The sequence below is a fragment of the Haliotis cracherodii genome, unplaced genomic scaffold (assembly GCF_022045235.1).
Source record: "Haliotis cracherodii isolate W230 unplaced genomic scaffold, xgHalCrac1.p SCAF_9, whole genome shotgun sequence".
Classification (NCBI taxonomy): Eukaryota; Metazoa; Mollusca; class Gastropoda; order Lepetellida; family Haliotidae; genus Haliotis; species Haliotis cracherodii.
In genome coordinates this window covers 10,676,708-10,696,821 of record NW_027266343.1, presented here as the reverse complement: position 1 = coordinate 10,696,821, position 20,114 = coordinate 10,676,708, and the positions used below count along the sequence as shown (strand labels likewise).

At 42.3% G+C, this 20,114-nt stretch overlaps 1 protein-coding gene across 1 annotated transcript; it reads right to left on the bottom strand.

The window, feature by feature from the left end:
• Positions 1 to 564: 564 nt before the first annotated feature.
• Positions 565 to 19,411, bottom strand: LOC139451720 (protein mono-ADP-ribosyltransferase PARP15-like). The gene is made up of 16 exons (XM_071233037.1): positions 19,383 to 19,411; positions 17,722 to 17,876; positions 16,700 to 16,758; positions 15,201 to 15,434; positions 14,506 to 14,721; positions 11,458 to 11,509; positions 11,217 to 11,327; positions 10,843 to 10,908; positions 9,825 to 10,004; positions 9,016 to 9,198; positions 8,387 to 8,493; positions 5,959 to 6,126; positions 5,085 to 5,244; positions 3,698 to 3,837; positions 3,047 to 3,221; positions 565 to 1,872 (listed from the first exon to the last, which is right to left on the bottom strand). Exons 1-16 carry the CDS (start codon positions 19,409 to 19,411, stop codon positions 1,568 to 1,570), a joined length of 2,340 nt encoding a protein of 779 aa, XP_071089138.1. The 3' UTR covers positions 565 to 1,567.
• Positions 19,412 to 20,114: the final 703 nt, after the last annotated feature.

Here is a 20,114-nt window from a genome sequence, read left to right as displayed (position 1 = left end):
CACAGTGTTCAAACTGGCAATTTAACACTCATTGTTTAAACGGCCCTTTGGCCTTCTGACACTTGTTAAAATGCAGTTGAGACACAGATTACCGAACGTGTTGTGTGATAATACACTTGTGCCCTGGACTATTATAGTCACTGCAACACGACATGTATAGTTCCCCAAACTTCCTTTCTATTCTCTGACATCAAGGGCTGGTGCTATATCGTATTGTTTTAGCCTATACTGAGCTAGAGCAAAGTATATGTCATGGTGAAAATCTTGAGTATGATGGACCAATCTAAAGCATTGATTTCAATAAACAATGAGTGCTCTTGAACTCGGAGGGTCTATCATGACATGAAATGATTGTGTTCGACACTGGTCGTATTGGTAACATATGTACTATCTCAGACTCTCCATATAGTATTGTCAATGCGCATGTTGACGATGAATTATCTCTTGGGGGAATAAAGGACAAAATCGACATCACTGTCCCGGAACGCTTTATGCACAACATGTAAACAATAAACAACAATTGCACAATGAGCGGAATACCTGCTCTGACAACACAAACACAGCGATGAGCGGACCTTCCAGCTGAGGCATACAAGAGGGGTGAACAATTAAGGCAATAAATGTCATACTATAAATAACAGTAATTAACGGGAAGTGATAAAGTAGCCCTGGTTGGCTGTCAGTCAATATTCAATGAAATGTTGGTGGTATTAACAACGGGGATTAGCGCCTAAAACTTAATGACAATTAAGTTATGGAGACATTGCTACAGGGTAATTTGTCTTTGGAGTCAAATGTACTTCAGACAATGGTAGTCGTAAATCAGTCGCTATGACAGTATTGATGTGAATAAAACTGAAAACAACCATTAAGATGTGACATTTACATGTATATGATGATCCTTGAAGAAACGCAGGATCGTGACTAAAGCGAGCTCATATTGCTGATACATCCGTATAAAGGGTTAGTAGTAATGATCAAGTATAAGCAGATGATGGCCATGATGACAGCATCACTATGGAGATACTGTTGGTTTTGAAAGACTTGGACAATAAACGTGGAAAATATGTGACAAGGGCTCTAGGGGTTCTCAAGTCTATGTTCGATAGGTTGCCCACAAAGAACATTCACCTGAGCAATGCTATATTTTGATATCTTAGTGAGCGGAGAAGTCCCCTGTATACAGTTATAATTGGGATATTGAGACATGGAAGTAACCAGTGTTTTGCTGTGCAGAGTTGCGTCCCTTGGGCACGCCAGAAACTCTGATTGTGGGTTGGAATCCCGGTTCGCCTCGATTATGTTTCTAGGTTTGGCAGCACTATACTCGTGCTCATGGGTTTCACCGAAGTGGTAAGCGCCTGGGATCTGCATCACTTCGGGCTTTTCCCCCACATTAAGCTGACACGCCGTGATGTAACTGGAATACTGTTAAAAGCGTCGTAAACCCAACTCACTCACCCACTCACTGTTATTACATAATGGGAATGTTCCAATGAAGAGTTGAGAGGTACTAAGAGTTCTTTAGGGAACCATTGGTACTTCTGACGCTGTCCTGAGTTCTGATTTATGATTCTTGCTGCACTGACAGTTGGAAAGAGATGAGATATTCAGGGTAGGAATATGTGTCCCGGAAGATGGTGAACAGCGATGGCCGTGAAGCGTTGTCAGTGGTGGAGTTAAACCTGACAGATTTCGTGGGGTTAACAAGGGGAGCGTCCCTCATGGTGGCATTCCCCTTGGTGTATCTGCCTGTCAGGACCCGAGCTTGGTAGATGTATTTGATTCCGTGTGTGTCTGGCGGAGAGTACTTGTCGTCAGAAGAGTAGATGACACTCGTGGCAAAGTACACACCTTGTCCGTACTGAGAAGCTAAAATCAGAAAATTGAAAAAGAATGGAATCATGTGGTGACATAGAACGTTTGGCTTAACACTGCTATGAGAAGTATTTCAGCCTCAGGTGGGAGACAAGCCTGAAGCGATGGATGTCGTAAAGGCGTTTACCACTTTGGTGAAACCCAACAGCACGGGTATGGTGCTGGCAAACCTAGAAACATAATCGGGATTCAAACCCACAATAATAGGTTTCTTGGGTGCCCACGGGACGCAACTCTGCACAGCGAATCGCGGCGCCTTAGACGACTGGGCCACCCGTGCCCTCGCTATCATGTCCCCTCCGTTTCTACTGTTTGAACCAAAACACATACACGTAAGCCATACAAACCAGATTAAAATCATTGCTCCATTCTACGGGGTGGTCAGGATCGGTGACTAGGTTAATTCTTTTCATCGTATACGGCGAAGATGTTGCTCATAATATCATCCACAGGTTTGCTTGGGACAAACTCAATCATTTAAATCTGACTGCGGCGGAAAACAACAAACCCTGAATCAAAGCCATGACCACTGGTTTCTGCCACGCCTGCCTCGTTTGAGTGTGGGAGTGAGTTGGTTTAAGACGGCTTTAAACAGTATTTCAGTTATATTACGGCGATTTGGCGGAGGAAAGCCCGAAGAGATTGAGATCTAGAATCTGGGTTGGAAGCCACGATGACAGATGGTGGGTGCATATAGATTCTCTTACGCATAAAAGGCACATCTTAAAACAGTTTTGAGGCGTCTTTGGAATACAACTCAAAATGTTAAATTCTTTCTAACACCTGTTGTCATCACGGATTTTTACTGATCCATTCAAATAGTTTTAATCACTTTTTTACCTTTTTCACCCCATGACATATAATTGAGACTGGTTATTCTCAGACGCTGGCGTTTTGAATCCCTTTTAGGCCAAATATAATATTCCCGTTTCTCCCCCTCTGGATAATACAACATGGTATTGTGTATATATCTAGACTACACAACCAACCAACCAACCAACCAACACAATTGCGTGGATCGATGCTCATGATGTCATCACTGGATTGTCTGGTCCAGACTCGACTATTTACAGACCGCCGTCGTATAGCTGGAATATTGCTGAGTGAGGCGCAAACAAACTACCACTGGTCTCATTTAGTTAACAGGTTAATCTGATAGTCAACTAACCGTTCTTTCCACTGTAAGACCTATTAAAGCCATATTTGTTGATATTGGGAATCGCTTCGATGTCGGTTCCGTGCCAAAGGATGCGTTCATTATCTTGAGAGGGGTGTTCCTTCTGCACAGTCTGTCTCTCGATCTGAAACTGCCTGTACAAGTGCGGAAGCTGAATCCTTTCGATCTGAGATGAAAAGAGAAGACACTGATATGCTTTTGTTTGTTTGTTCAACGCTGCACTGAGCAATATTTCAGCTATATGATGGCGGTCTGAAAATAATCGAGTCTGGAGCAGACAGTCCAGTGATTGATATCATAAGCATCGATCCACGCAATTGGGATACGATGACATGCATCAACCAAGTCAGCGAGCCTTGACCATCCGATCCCGTTAGTCGCCTCTTGCGACAAGCATAGTCGCCTTTTACGGCAAGCAGGATTGCTGAAGACCTATTCTTCCCCGGATTTTCACGGGTCTACTGATATTGGTCAGTGGGATATTAATTGATATGTTTGTGTGCAAGTCTCTGTACATGTGAATGACAATGTTCTTGCATAATGTCTCCATCAATTTTTAATGCATCTTGAAAAGTAATGCTTAAATGAGTTCATATAGACTTACAGCTAGGTAATCTTATTTCGGATGTCAACTGCGTTTACCTTAAGGATGGTTACACGTTTTGCCTTGTCTCCAAAAGACTTCATCAAATTGTTCTTCACACATATGTATTCTCTGCTTCCTTCAGCCACGCAGAACACCCTCTGGTCAGTGTCTACACTTTCCCAGCAAATTGGATAGGCTAGACAGACAAACACAAATATTCACGTCAGGAAATAGAACAGCTGCAGGTGAACATGGCATGTAGATGCTTCATTCTTCGATTGAAATGTTGTATTTGTTTGTTGTTTAACGCCGCACTTCATCTATATGAAGGCAGTATGTAAATAATCGAGTCTGGACCAGACAATCCAGTGATTGCCATCATGAGCATCGATCCACGCAATTTGGTTAGTTTGTTTGTTGTTTAACGCCGCACTCAGCATTATTCCAGCTATATGACGGCGGTCTGTAAGTAATCGAGTCTCGACCAGACAGTCCAGTGATTGATATCATGAGCATCGATCCACGGAATTGGAATCGATGACATGCATCAACCAAGTCAGCAAGCCTGACCACCCGATCCGGTTAGTTGCCTCTTACGACAAGCATGGTTTGCTGAAGACCAAGTCTATCCCGGATCAATTGAAATGTTTTAAGTAATGAATTAATGACCTGTCCATGTTGCCATTTCTGCATTTTAGAGAGCCCGAGTCGACCAAGATTTCAAGAACATCTACCGAGAAGATAAGATCAAGACTGACTTTCCGATTCTCGACTCGGGTACAATGTGTGAAGCCCATTTCGGGTGTACCCCGCCGTAATATTGCTGGAATATTGCTAAAAAACGGCGTAAAACCGCACTCATTCACTTCATGAAGGAACAAGCACCTGCAGACCGCCTCCGTGGTCTAATGGTAGAGCGTCCGACCGGAGAGCGGAAGGACCGGGGTTCGATCCCCGACAGCGTCATACCAAAAGACGTTAAAAGATGGTACTTGTTGTTACCCTGTCTGGCGCTCGGCATTAAAGGGCTAAAACAAGGACTGGTCGGCTCGGAGTCAGTATACTGTGTCTGAGTGGGGCATGGTATATCAGTGAGCTAGTACTATAAATCGGCATCAGTCCGGCCTAGTACAAGCAGACACACACATACATACACGTGCATGCACGTCGATATATAATTAGTGCAATAATATTGGACGCGACGTTAAACCCCATTTCACCTCACCTCACCTCACAAGCACCTGCACCGAGACATGGCATTGAAAGACTAGAAGCTTAAATCCATGTCAAGCCTGTCTTTATTATTTCTTCTAAAATGTATCTTAGAGATATCAAGCCAATATACTTATCACTTTATACAATTCGTCTACAGTAAGGAAGACTCCGAGATAACAACCCTAGGTAGAAGCTGAACTGATATTTAACCAAAAGGATTACACTCACCCACAAAACCAAACTCAGCAACTGTTTGTAGCATCTCATCCAGATGATGACTCACTTTGGTAAGGCCGTTATATGGACCCTTCAGAATTACCGTTCCACTGTCTTCTACAATGTCGACAACCACCCCCTCTTTCTTTGCAAACACCAAAAGGTCTTCAGTCTGAGGTTGATAAGAAAGGTACAGTATTGGTTGCTGAACATGACATCGAGAGGAAATGCAATGAAAGCTATTTGCTTTGCTCAGATCTTAATTTTGTTTCTGTTTATCCAACCTATAAGCTTCACGGTGCACGTCACCTCACAATTCAACTTAGGCGACATCAATATCGGTTGTAATTTTAATTGTATTAAAATGTAAAAAGTGGATCTACATTAGTCAGAATGGCCTCAAAATCCTGGTGATGTATAGTAGGAAGAATTGCATACAATTAAAGGGATATTGAATACTACCCACTATTTGTCAATCTGGGAATCAGGGCCCCGTTCCATAAAGCGTATGTAGCGCTAAGACCAATGTAACTCCCATACTATAACAAAGTCGCAGCGCTAAGATCGCTTAGTTGAGTGTGAGTGAGTTGGGTTTAACGCCGCTTTTAACAGCATTCCAGTTATATCGCGGCGTGTCAGCTTAGTGTATAAGGAAAGCCCGAAGTGATGCACCACGAGCACGGGTATGGTGCTGACAAACCTAGAAACATAATCGGGGCGAACCGGGATCATAGGTGTTTGGCGTGCCCAAGGGACGCAACTCTGCACAACGAATCGCAGCGCTTTAGACGACTGGGGCACCCGTGTCCCCTCGCCTGGTGGAAAGGGGCCCTGGAAGATTACCCCGGGGACCATTCCTTACATGGTTTTACTGCACATGTATTACCTGTGAAGACTTCAGCTTCAGTGTTCTCTGGTCCACGACTATCCTGGAGTGGTCTTCATCACATCTGTCTGCCAGTTTTTTAAAGATGACGTCACACTTATTTTCCTGGCAGAACACTGAGACTAACGCTGCAGACTCGTTCCTACTACGGTGTTCTGTTGCAGGCATCTGCAGATTAAAGTAAGTTATTATGTATTGAAATTCAACACGTTATTTCACGCTAAAATGTGTAATTTCATATTCAAACATGTAATTTCATATTGAGACATATTACATATGGAAACAATTTATTACATACCCAAACATGTTATCACATTTTCAAACACTTTAATGAATACTAAAACATGATCTGACGTACAGTTCATAAGTATACTAAACCAAACTAAAAACTTCACAATCCTAAAATTTTAACATTTTGACCAGTTATCATTGTGGGCCCTTATTGTGTATTTAAACAGTAATGGCCACGTATTGTCTTCAGATAACACCCGTTTCTGTGCAGGTGAATCGATCAAAATCATGTGCACAGCACTATAGTGGCAAAAGTAGTTTTTCACGTGCAACTGGTCACGTGGCCATAATATCGCACATGTTTTCAGCCATACTTGTTAGCAGTCATTAACAAAAAAGAAAAACACAAGAAAACAAAAGTCTTTACGGCCATTTGTCATGTCACGCCTTTCAAATGTGCAAGTCGACGGACTGTTTATGATTTACAAACATGTCTACAGCAAACGGGTACCACAGCTGATCGCCCTCGGCCAGGTCGACCACGTGTAACGTCACATGCAGAGGATCGTCAGATTGTCTTCCGTCACCTCCGTAACCGATTTTGGACGTCTACATCAACCAGAAATGAACTGTTTAGGGGTAGATTGAGTGCGCAAACTGTTCGAAACCGTCTGAGGACTGCTCACCTTCAAGCACGACGGCCATACTGCGGGCCGATTCTGACTCAATTACACAGACGTCAACGTCAATTGTGGGCACAGCGACACTTACGATGGACTCAGAGGAATTGGAATCAAGTCGTCTTAAGTGATGAATCCCGATTTAATCTTTGATTTGCTGATGGTAGGGCGAGGGTGTGGAGGCGTTGACATGAACGTTTGATCTTCCAACACGACAATGCAAGACCCCCACACAGCAATTTTGACAAGGAATTTCCTTCAGAATGCGGGAGTCAACGTCATGGACTGGCCGTCAAGGTCTCCTGACCTCAATCCCACCGAACACGTCTGGGATGCTCTTGGCAGAAGTCTGCGCACTCTCCAGAACCAACCACAGAATTTGCAAGATCTTGGCACCATTTTGCAGCAACAATGGCGTCGTCTTCCCAATCATGTGTTCACAGGCATCACAAGGTCCATGCGGAGGCGTTGTGTGGCAGTTGTCAACGCACATGGGGGCCATACACGCTACTGAACTTGTGTGCTATTAGATTCTCGTGCTTGGGACTTATGATTTAAACTGTTGATGTTATTACCGAATACCGTAGGTGCTTGGAACAAATTATGGTTACCACCGTTAATTAAAATCCTTCTTGGACATTAATGATTAAAAATTACCTTCTCTGATACATTTGTTCTTTGTATATCGTATATTGGATTACTTTTAAAAATGTGAAGTTTTTAATTTGAATAGGTCTTCAGCAACCCATGCTTGCCGTAATAGGTGACAAACGGGGTCGGGTGGTCTCGATTATTTTACAGCCCGCTGTCATTTAGCTGGAATATTGCTGTGTGTGGCGTTAAACAACAAACCAACCAACCAGTCATAAGTATGTTATTCCAAACACATGTATGTGCTTACATACTATATACGCAACACACTGAGACGCTGATAAATGTTTTAAGAATAATATTTTACATGTACATGTACATGTACATGTATGTCGGCCAGCAAGATATATTTTACGTCCATTTCCTAAGGTTCATGGGAAGTGTGTTGATATTTGTTTCTGATTTTTCTTTCGGCATATAAGACAAATAAACACTATCATTCAGTTAAAAATGTAAACACTCGTTGGTGAAAGGGTGTTCAACATTACACGTGATGACTTCAGTTGTCTGCATGTTGCACGTGATCTTTCTCTGCCCGCTGTCATCAAATTCGATTATACCGCTACGCTATTGTGTCACTATAAGGTATCGCGATGTTTTTGTCTGGTATTTCTAGCACTAAGACGGTTTATAAGTGGGATAAGACACTCTTCCTCGGGCTTGTTGAGAATGTAAACACATTGAGTAGGAACAATCTCTTGTGCCTTTGGCCAGCGTCATTTTCCCTCACCCTCGCGTTTACATTTTCAACCAAGCGCTGGGTATCGTGTTTTATCCTTTACTTCGCGTGCGAGTCTTCGGCTTGACGAACCAACGCTTTAACCACTTGTTAGCCTAACCGCCACTATTAATGATATTGGATTTACCTTTTTCAATACACTACTGCTTGGTGTTTCAAGCACACCGTCTTCCGTAGGAACCTTTGTTCTGGAGGTTGTCCTCTTAAGTGCCTTTATACGAGACTTCAGTCTTCCTGTGAACGGAACATGATACAAACGAAAGGTGAAAAACAAATGATTACAAGGGTTTGTTGGATGTTTTGGTGTGATATACAGGAAGGTATTATTGAGGGATGATTACATACAGCACGTGTAAAGACAGGCCAGAGGAGCTCGCTTTTGGTCAGTAAATAAACATGTATACTACCTATCTATAAGACCCGTGAAGATTCCGGGGTAGAATAGGTCTTCAGCAACCCATGCGTGCCGTAAAAGGTGACTATGCTTGTCGTAAAAGGCAACTAACGGGATCGGATGGTCAGGCTCGCTGACTTTGTTGACGCATGTCATCGATCCCAATTGCGTTGATCGATGTTCATGATATTAATCACTTGATCGTCTGGTCCAGTCTCGATTATTTACAGACTGCTGTCATATAGCTGGACTATTGCTGAGTGCGGCGTTAAACAACAAACCAACCGAGTTATTTCCGATTTACTATTGTTGAGCACACCCACTATTAAAAACATCCACTCGGCTCTTCCCGTTTTACACACCTGCCTTAGTACAGAGTTCTGGTATAGCCCTCAGCACTGCCTCTGTGTACGTCGCTAAAAGGGACTTGTTGGGGCAGAAGACTCGGATCGTGGTCACAGTTGTTGTTTGCAAGGTCGTTACTGCTGCAACCATTTCCCAGGCTGCCTTTTTGTAGGCATCTCCAGGAGAACCCGGGAACGCATCTGTTGAATATAACGTGTAGACTGCATAGGAATATTTAGGTTCTGCAATGACTGCAAATCGTATCTTTATGTTCAACAAATCTGCCTCTTGTAGTCTGTCCACTCGATTACTATGAAAATAAATGCATCTATGGCATAAACGTGTTGGATATTCTTCTTCTGCGGGCCGTAAGTAGACCTCAATCACCAGATTATTACTTGTAAATGTGAACAAACTAAAGTTGATTATTGTTGAAAAAGATCCATAAAACATTCTTTTGTTTCCTCCATAATATTATACACATGTGAGTAATTAAGCATTGTTTATTTTTACTTTATCTTTACTTAAAATTCATCGTCACGATATGGCTGAAATATTGCCGAATTTTCACTCACTCACTCACTCACTAACTCACTCACTGCCGTAAAAGGCGACTATGCTTGTCGTGAAAGGCGACTAACGGGATCGGGTGGTCAGGCTCGCTGACTTGGTTGATGCATGTCATCGATCCCAATATGCGTTGATCGATGTTCATGATGTCAATCACTGGATTGTCTGGTCACTTCTGTTTTGTTTGCTTTCTCTGCACTTTCTTTACATAATGACCAAGGCGACTTAATTGCCGTAATGTGTTTAACCAACATACCAGCTGGAACAGCAGGGAAGGCAATAGACGTGTATTCGTCTGTCGCATCCACGTGTTTGATGCACTTCTTCACAGTTTTCTTCCAGCTTCCAAAATGTTTCGGGGCAGTGTGCAGGATCTTTGTGCACAGTAAACCTGGAGCCCCGGACAGGAACAAGCCCTTCTCCTTCATGTCCCTTGCTGAAAACGTCATACTTAGGGACATGGTTATTCTGTACTTTGTAAAGGCAGTTGAGTCAAGAATAAAGAAACGGCTTCGTTCAGTCATTCCGTCATGTTTTGTATTTCCTAGTATAAATCACAATCTGTTCAAGATTGCTTCGTGATACTCTAAATACACAACCCGTGAAGATTCCGGGGTAGAATAGGTCTTCAGCAACCCATGCTTGCCGTAAAAGGCGACTATGCGTGTCGTAAAAGGCAACTAACGGGATCGGGTGGTCAGGCTCGCTGACTTGGTTGAAGAATGCCATCGATCCCAATTGCGCGGATCGATGATCATGATATACATCACTGGATTGTCTGGTCCAGACTCGATTATTTACGGACCGCCGTCATATAGCTGGAATATTGCTGTGGGCGGCACGAACCAAGCCGAATACACAACACCAGACAATAGATGAACAGACACTTTCGCTATTCATGATCTGTTTTGCGTTTCCAGGTAAACTGAAGGTGAGATTTGTTCCAAGAACTGTTATTATTTCCCAATGAAAATTTTAGTATCAGGACAGATGAGACTGGTGCCAACTGTTTTTTGGTTGTTGTTTTTTTTTTGCCTGTGTATGTGTTTGTGACGGGTGGGGCATGATACACTCCCCCTTCTTCATTTCGTGTACAAGTAACCTACTTTGCTTTTAGATTAAGGAAAATGATCTTTAAAAAAATCTAGATTATGTTAAACTATTAGCATGAAGATTTGTTTGTAAAATGGGTAATTGTCACCTTCATGAGTAATCACAGAAACATTCTCCTCTCATAATCTGGGTAATAAACTATTAACATTGTTCAAATGTACCTCCAGCTTGACATTCTTCAACAAAACCATTGCCACATTTTATTCTCAAAGTTGCTGAAACGTCACCTGAATAGAACAAAGACATATGTACACTTATATTGATAACACAATTTTAGATGTGGTAGGTGTGTTGATATGGAAAAAGATGATAATCAGTCAAGAAATTATATCTACACCTGTGACCTGAAGTCTTAAGTGTGAAGTTTGAAAATGTTGATGTAAAAGTAAGTCAGATTTTAGAAGTCTAGCACAACACGTGAGACAGACATTAATGGGAACATTTCCAAGACTTGATATATCTGGCATTTGGGTCGTCATGTACAATTTGAACCTGTATCATAGTAATCTTATTGAGCTGTGAATGATTGCCCTACCTGAATCAAAAGACAGTTGTTTTGTTGTGGGATGAACGATGACATCCGAACAATCGTCAGTTATCTCCCCTTCGAGAAGGACAAGGCTCAGTTTGCCAATCGTAATGGTTTCTATGGAGACAGAATTAGTAATGGCCAAATAAATGTGAACTGTCATAAAATGGAATCTATGTATTATTAAATACGTTGGACTGTTATTGGAAAACGTTTTCAGACTTTTATTTCAAATACTATGCATTACCTGAGTTCTTATCTTCAGACGCCGTTACTTTGTGTTGGTGCCGTTTATAAGCCTGAAATGGTAAAATACACTCCTGTAGATGGTCAATAATGGTCTTAGTGGAGGAGACAAATCAAACATAAAAATGACGAAAGAAGGGTTTCAAAAAAAGTTCCGACACACCTCAAATAACATACCCATTATAAACACCACTATATTACTGATGTAACTTAAGAACTTTGTATGAAGGACGAATGAAATAATGCCACATAAAGACTAGTATGTTAACCATGACCTGACCATCATTTGCAATGATACAGGCGAGGCAGAGAAGCTGACTGAAAAGATGCTTGGGATGTTGATCGAAATGTCAACCAAAGATTGGACTAACTGGGCAAGCGTTATCGGCTGGTTGTGATCCTGTTGTAGGCGTCGACCCATCTCATCCCAGACTTGTTCTATGGGAAAGGGGTATGGAGAAACAGCCGGCTTTTGCAGTATGCTGCCTCATAAAAATCTGCAACATGTGGGCGGGCATTATCTTGCAGCAACGCACGTGACGTCCCTGCATTTGGACAAAGGGTAGAACATGATCTCACACGATGTCGTCCCGGAAGAATACCCCATTCACATTGCCATGAATAAGTTAATGATAGCGTCAATGATGAGTTCTGTTCTTCCATGAGATGAGATGCCATCCGATATCCTTATACGTCCAACCCCAAACTGACGACGCTGAGTAAAAACGTTCTCCTGAACGCCTGCAGACACTTGCACGGCAATCAGAGATGTCCAGTGAAACCTGGAGTCATCTGTGAACAGCATACTGTTCTAGTCATGTCTGCTGAACCTCTGATGGCGTCTACGCAAAGCTAGGCGTGCCTGGCAGTGTTTGGCGTGTTTGGCGTATTGCTGGACGTCGGGACCTGATAAAGTGCTCCCTCAACCGGGTGCGAAGGGTTCTGACACTAACTGGTCAACCCAGGATGTGGCAGTTTCGTGTAGATTCCGTAGGTGCACCAATCGAAAATGATTTTTGTTGACGCGACGTCCCACATGGACGACCGGCCCATGGTAAGTCGTGATGATTGTCGTCCTGCTGTAGATAACCTCTGAAGAGAGATGATATTGTGTTTTGAACCATTCCTGTTGGCAGCCTAGACGTTGATTTTCAGCAAGCCGTGTCGTAATGTACGGTCAAACAAAGGTGTTTTATGAACATCTGACAACTAAACAAACATTCTGTGCTTGTCACACACATTCAACAGTATGTGCGAATATCATGCTCCCAACAAACACGCAAACATTCAAATTAACATGACCATGCAAAATGTGAATTACGGCCGTAAAGTCGATTAGATGTCTTCATAAATTGAAGGGGCGGTCGGGTAGCCTAGTGGTTAAAGCGTTCGCTCGTCACGCCGAAGACCCAAGTTCGATTCCCGACATGGGAACAGTGTGCGAAGCCCATTTCTGGTGTTCCGTGATTCTGCTGGACTTTTGCTAAAAGCGGCGTAAAACCATATTCACTCACTCATAAATTGAAAGGTGCATGATTTGATTTCAGAATATATTGCATAATTATATAATAATTCATACCAATCACAGTTATTTCTCCATTTACTATATTTACATGTCATTTACATCTTTGAGTGTTCAGAACAATCTATCAACAAATGACAGTAAATGTCATCTGAGGTTCACTGTGAATACATTATGTGAAATGCTTGACCTCTCGTACATATAACATTTATGTGGAATTTAGGCTTAAGACATTTAGGGAAGAAGTAAGCATCCCCCTTGGCAACAATTGGAAATTCTGCTTGGATTGGTAAAATCAAAAGAAGGGAACTTAAGCTTCAGGTATATCGATGATTAACCAAATCACACAAGTCTTCCCAATTTAAACGTTATTTGATGAGGGTAACAGGATTTTAGGCTAAGAGTTTTGTGGTAGACATGTGGATGACATTTCCAAATTTGACGCATCAGTGACGAATATGATGTCAAATGCAATCCTTAGTTTGACTTAAGATTACAAAGAGAGAGTTTTTTTTATCAAGGTTGCAACATTCATGACCTCAGGAAAGTTATCAAAAGGTTTTATGGTAAACATGTGGATGACATTTCCAAATTTGACTCATCAGTGACAAAAATGTCCGATGCAATTCCCTATTTTGACTAGTACAATATGTTCCCATGTTTTGTTCAGGTGAACAATTGACTTGCCTTTGCATGTGTTTGTGACGGGTGCCACCGGTGGGGCAGGATACGCTCACCTTTTCGCGAACATCTTGTATTATTACTATTTGGTTCATAAACACATGCTCATGATATAGTCGGAATTGAACAATCAACTCAGTATGCAGATATTTCTACTGGATATGGAAAGGGTTTTGTCGCTTTATTATACTATAATCATATTCCCGTGTTTGTTTAGGCGTTCGATCCGTGAAGATCCGGGGTAGAATAGGTCTTCAGCAACCCATGCTTGCCGTAAAAGGCGACAATGCTTGTCGTAAGAGGCTACTAATGGGATCGGGTGGTCAGGCTCGCTGACTTGGTTGATGCATGTCATCGATCCCACATTGTGTGGATCGATGTTCAAGATATTAATCACTGGATCGTCTGGCCAAGACTCGATTATTTACGACCAACCAACCAACCAAAAATGCTTAGGTATTCACTTGACTTATGTTTGCAGGTGCTTGCGACGGATACCACCAATGAGGCAAGGTACCAAGACACCTCGTTTCATCTTTATTTTATATTGATTCATTAACAGAAGCCTATGATAAAATCGGAATTGTACCACAGACCACTGACAGGAAAGAGTCTTGTCTGTTGATATACATCATAAGAAATACTACATTAGTAATATTAGAAATACTAAAATATCATTTTACGATAAAAGCGACAAAACCCTTTACACAATTTTAAGAAATATGTGCTAAAACAGAGTCCTTTGTATGAAGCACATCCTGCCCCACCGGTGGCACTGTCACAAACACATGCAAAGGCATTTCGGTAGTTCAAACACTGGGCTCTCTACAGGTTTCAGGTACCTACCTTTTCAAAGTCAAGGTCTTCCTGGAGACCGACGACATGCACGTCCGCTAGGGAAAGGGGGACATCGGCAAACTCCCGAACAGTATCAACAATGGATGCTACTGTCACGTACTTCGGATAGCCAAGATTACCAGATCCAAGGGCAGGAAAGGCAATGGATTTGTATCCTTCAGCCGAAGCGGTGGTGATGCATGAGCTGACTACTTGTTTTAACACCTTACAAAACAAAAACATTGGATACTGTCACGTATAAATATGTGACTTAAACAGTACTGATCTACGTTATGGTAAGCAGAGAGAACTAGATCACCTTGTTTCTATTATTGCCAGAAAGAATTAATCACAAAATAATCAACTGTTTTCAGGGATATATTAAATTTGATACGAATTAAAGAATATACTACTTAAACACATGAAGATCCGGGGTAGAATAGGTCTTCAGCAACCCATGCTTGCCGTAAAATGCGACTATGCTTGTCGGCGACTAATCGGGTGGTCAGGCTCGCAGACTTGGTTGATGCATGTCATCGACCCCGATTGCGTGGATCGATGCTCATGATGTCAATCACTGGATTGTCTGTTTCAGACTCGATTATTTACAGACTGCTGTCATATAGCTGTAATATTGTTGAGTGCGGCGTTAAATAAAAAAAAAAAACACACACTTAAACAAAAACGTAAAAAATCAGCCTTACATCTTCTGGACTAAGCTGCTTGTTGCTCCAGGGGGGCAGGCAACAGTGGTATATTGCCTTACACTTTAGTCTACCTCCAGATGTGACAACCATCCCACCAACATTTAATCCTGTTGGACATTTTTTCCTACACTCTTCCCCTATCTCTTTCCCTGCAGCCTCCAAAACACATCTGGAAAGTTGGCCAGTCAGCATGTCCAGATTTGATCCCACGGAACTAACGATGACGTCATCCTGCAGTCACAAAGTCAGCCGACGTTGATGCTGATAACGAAACGTGTAGTTTCAACTTAACTTAACAATGACGGCTACAAACGAATTTAAATTCAGAATTAAAAAAATGACCTCAGACTTAAAATGTAACGATAACTTCAGGCTACACAATCGTGCTTTTGTTGATACCATTATACAAGACATGAGGAAGAACCATGTTAGCAGACGCAATTTGATCACTACAGTTCCTGAATACCCATGAAGATCCGGGGTAGTATAGGTCTTCAGCAACCCATGCCTGCCGTAAAAGGCGACTATGCTTGTCGTAAAAGGCGACTAAAGGGATCGGGTGGTCAGGCTCGCTGACTTGGAATATTGCTGAGTGCGGCGTAAAACAACAAACAACCAACCAATTGCGTGGATCGATGCGCATGATGTCAATCACTGGATTGTCTGGTCCAGACTCGATTATTTACAGACCGCCGTCATATAGCTAGAATATTGCTGATTGCGGCGTAAAACAACAAACCAACCAACCAACAGTCGGCGTCATATTTAAGCAACAATTGTGCGTGAGTGAGTGAGTTGGGTTTAACGTCGCGTTTAACAGTATTCCAGTTAAATCATGGCGTGTCAGCTTAATGTGAGAAAGCCTGAAGTAATGCAGGTCTCAGACGTTTACCACTTCGTTGAAACCAACGAGCACGGGTATTTGGCTGACAAATCTAGATACATTATCGGGGCGTGCCCAAGGAACTCAACTCTTCTCAGCGAATCGCGGCGCCTTTGACGACTGGGCCACCCGTGCCCCCTAAACAACAATAAGCAAGCTGATCGTGAATCACTTATATCAAAAGCACAGAACAGTAGTATGGAATACTGTAAGGGACATTCTCGCGATCTCACATTCTCGCGATCTCGACCTTTGGAAACGAGGTAAATATGCCCAAAACACGAGAATGCGAGATCGCGAGAACGCGCGATTTGGCCAAAATCTCGTGTTTAGGGCATATTTACCTCGTTTCCAAAGGTCCAGATCGCGAGAATGCGAGATCGCGAGAATGTCCCTTACAGTATTCCATACAGTAGCCTTAAGAATGATTATACATCATATGTGATCATGATCCGAACTGCATAACACAATTTAAACCCATCATAAGATTTAACGCCAGCAGAGCATGAATTCATGTTAAATCATGATATCAGCTTACATCATTTCAGTCATGTTTTTAAAGTTAAAAATAGTCCTGCCTTGAAACTGTCACTGTGTACAGAGACTCACTTACCGTGACCTCTGTTATCTGCTGCTTGAGAAATGACAAGTTGACACGTGTTGCAGTATCTTCTGTAACAACGAAACAATTTGATCGTTTTTTTGTTAGCGCGGTACATGTGAATATTGATTTATCGCTTGTCGCGCAATAGGTTTTGTTTTTGTCATGTAAAGCCTGTGATTTATATTTACAAGTCTGTTGTTGATATTGTAAATCAAATAACTGTAATTACTTTATTTTTATCATGCAGGACATGTTTTCGGGTACTGCTTTCTCTGGAGGGGGGACGCCAATTTTGTTTCCTTCACAACAAATACTTATCAGGACATTCGGCATGTCCAGCTAATATCCGGGGGAAATAATATTTTCCCAGCATTTTCTATAAGAGAAACATTTCAGGTCAAGCTCTTTAACCCCCCAAAAGTCAGTCCATAATATTCCACAGCCTGGACCGCATCCGTGGTCTAGTGGTAGAGCGTCCGCCCGGAGAGCGGAAGGTCAAGGATTCGATACCCGGCCGCGTCATACCAAAAGACGTTAAAAGATGGTACTTGTTGTTATCCTGTCTGGCGCTCGGCATTAAGGGGCTAAAACAAGGACTGGTCGGCTCGGAGTCAGTATACTGTGTCTGAGTGAGGTATTCATGTTAAAATGCGGCATGGTATCTCAGAGTGCTAGCACTATAAATCGGCATCAGTCCGGACTAATACAAGCTCACACGCATTGATCCCAACTGTGTGTGTCGAGGTTCACGCTATCAATCACTGGATTGTCTCATCGCGACTCAATTTTTTACAAACCGCCGTCATATAGCTGAAATATTGCGGAGTGCGGCGTAAAGAACAAACAAAAGAAACAACAAAAATGGTTTTACGCCGTTTTTAGCAATGTTACAGCAATATCACGGCGGGGGACACCAGAAATGGGCTTCATTCATTGTACCGGTTTCTGGAATCGAACCTGTGTCTTCGGCGTGACGAGCGAACGCTTTAACCACTAGGCTACCCGACCGCCCCTCCACAGCCTGAACTCACCAGTGTCTATCTCCTTGACTTCTAGGATACATCCTTCCTGCGCCTGAAGAGAGCTCAGCACACACTTGCCATCCTCGGACTCCAGGAACGGCAGGATCTGCGGCCTTTCTAAATGGTATGTTTCCTCAAAGGGACCAGCCATTCTTGTGGGGTATCTGATCCAACAAATTATATGAACATATATGATAGCTACGCGATAAATAGCAAAGAACACAGAAGAACGAAGGGTGTGGGGTTTTTTTCATGATAAAACATTCAACATGTTCTATCATGACGTCAGTTCTGGAGATTCGAATATGTGCTCGCAATTTGATCATATATTGGACGACGTTATTTTTGAGAGGAAGGTGCCCTAGTTAGTTGAACGCCATAGATGTTGCAAGGCTATTCAGATAAACGTAGTGGCCGAACGGTCGCGTCCAAAAGTGGAAGAGGTATGACAATTGGTATTAGGAGAAAAGGTACAGGTAATCGACGTGAGGATTGTGAGAACATGGGGAAAATAGCAAACGTAACCCACCTGTTCATAAAATGGACTTGTCCGACATTTCCTAGGTCGGATTCTATTCAGGGAGTCTTCATCATTAAAATCATGGTAAATATTTCTCAAGCTTGTACATTCTATCAACATCCTTACATAGGCTGTCGATGTTGATATCTCATATAAGAAATAAACGTCTCGTGGTCTTTGTTTATCATGCAATAAAACACCACATGGAGACTAAACGGGCTGCGCCCCTCATAGTTTATTCTCCCTGTAGAGTTTTATTGTAAGATAAAAAGCGAGCACGAGTCGTTTATTTCTCTAATAATTAAACACGTCATACATGTAATGCTGAGAGTGAGTGAGTGTTTTACTTCACTCTTATCATCATGTTAGCCATAACAGATGGCAGGGTGCACAGAACAGACTTCATTTATCAACGTGGGGAGTTAAACCCAGCCCCACAAACGTTTTATCCACTCTGTGAATTTATACCGACTTTCAACAAAGGAAGAATGAATGGGAATGCTTTACTGTTTATATTCCAGAAGGAGTGAGTGATTGAGTATGATTTGACGCCGTTTTTAGCAATATTGAAGCAATATCACGGCGGGGGACACCAGAAATGGGCTTCACACATTGTACCCATGTCGGGAATCGAACGCGTGTCTTCGGCGTCACGATCCAACGCTTTAACCACTAGGCTACCCGACCGCCCCTATTCCAGAAGGAAGAACGTCAAAATAAGTGTGTCCACAGTTAGGATCCCAGGTGAGCACGCCGCGCTTATGCTCGTCATCGTGGATTTCAGTGAGTGAGTGAGTGAGTGTGTGTGGTTTTACGCCGCTTTTTGCAATATTCAAGCACTATCACGGCGGGGAACACCAGAAATAGGCTTCACACATTGTACCCATGTCGAGAATCGAACCCGGGTCTTGACACGCTTTAACCACTAGACCGCCCCGCGGATATCAAGTTAGATTATACAAGTATGCTCTGGTTATGGTTAAACAAATATTAAATACATGTTTTCGTTACATAGAAATGTTTTGCCAATTAAAACAAGCATGACCGGTTTAAGCCAATGTTGTGCATTTCTCGTTTTTCGCTGTAAGTGTTTGAATTACTGTTGGATGTCAATTTATGATTAGGGAAAAGGTTTTGTCGCATTTCTGACGAGGGCATGTACTTGATATCACTACGCATTCTGAACTATCCTAGCTTAGCCTTGCCTACCTCAGTAATGTAATCGATATTGCACACATCGTCGTCTATTAATAGGCAACTTCCTGGTCTTGAGATGAGCAGATAGATAAGAAGTGTATGGTCTTACCTTTCACTTGAAGTTTACTAAGAAATATAAACCTGTTCTTCGTGTTGGGTGACATGGTATTACATGGTGGATTTATTGGACGACGTGAAAGGGCACACGATTGCATTCCTTGGTGTCAAGGAAAACAATAACTCGTCTATATAATGGGTAGGTTTCTCAGGAGAATACAGCCAACGGATAAAAAACGGCATATACTCATATATATATACAAAACATACACAATATACACACACATATATAAGGATTAAGTAAGGATAGGATATATGGATGAACAACTTTTTTGTTACAATTAGGAGCGACGTTTCGGTGTAGGTTCTAACACCGCTATCAAATAAGTGATGTACAGAGTATGGTTGACAAGTATATATACAGGATAGGAGGCAGTGTTTATACAGGTCAGTAGGTCTTCTTCACTCCGGCAGTGTAACTGCATCTTAAACCTACTCAACTGTATAAACATTGCCTCCTGTCAACCATACTCTGTACATGAAATACAAAAAGCTCAATTAAACAGACAATACCTAGCCGCAGTATTTCTGGACTTCAGCAAAGCCTTCGACATGGTATGGCATGACG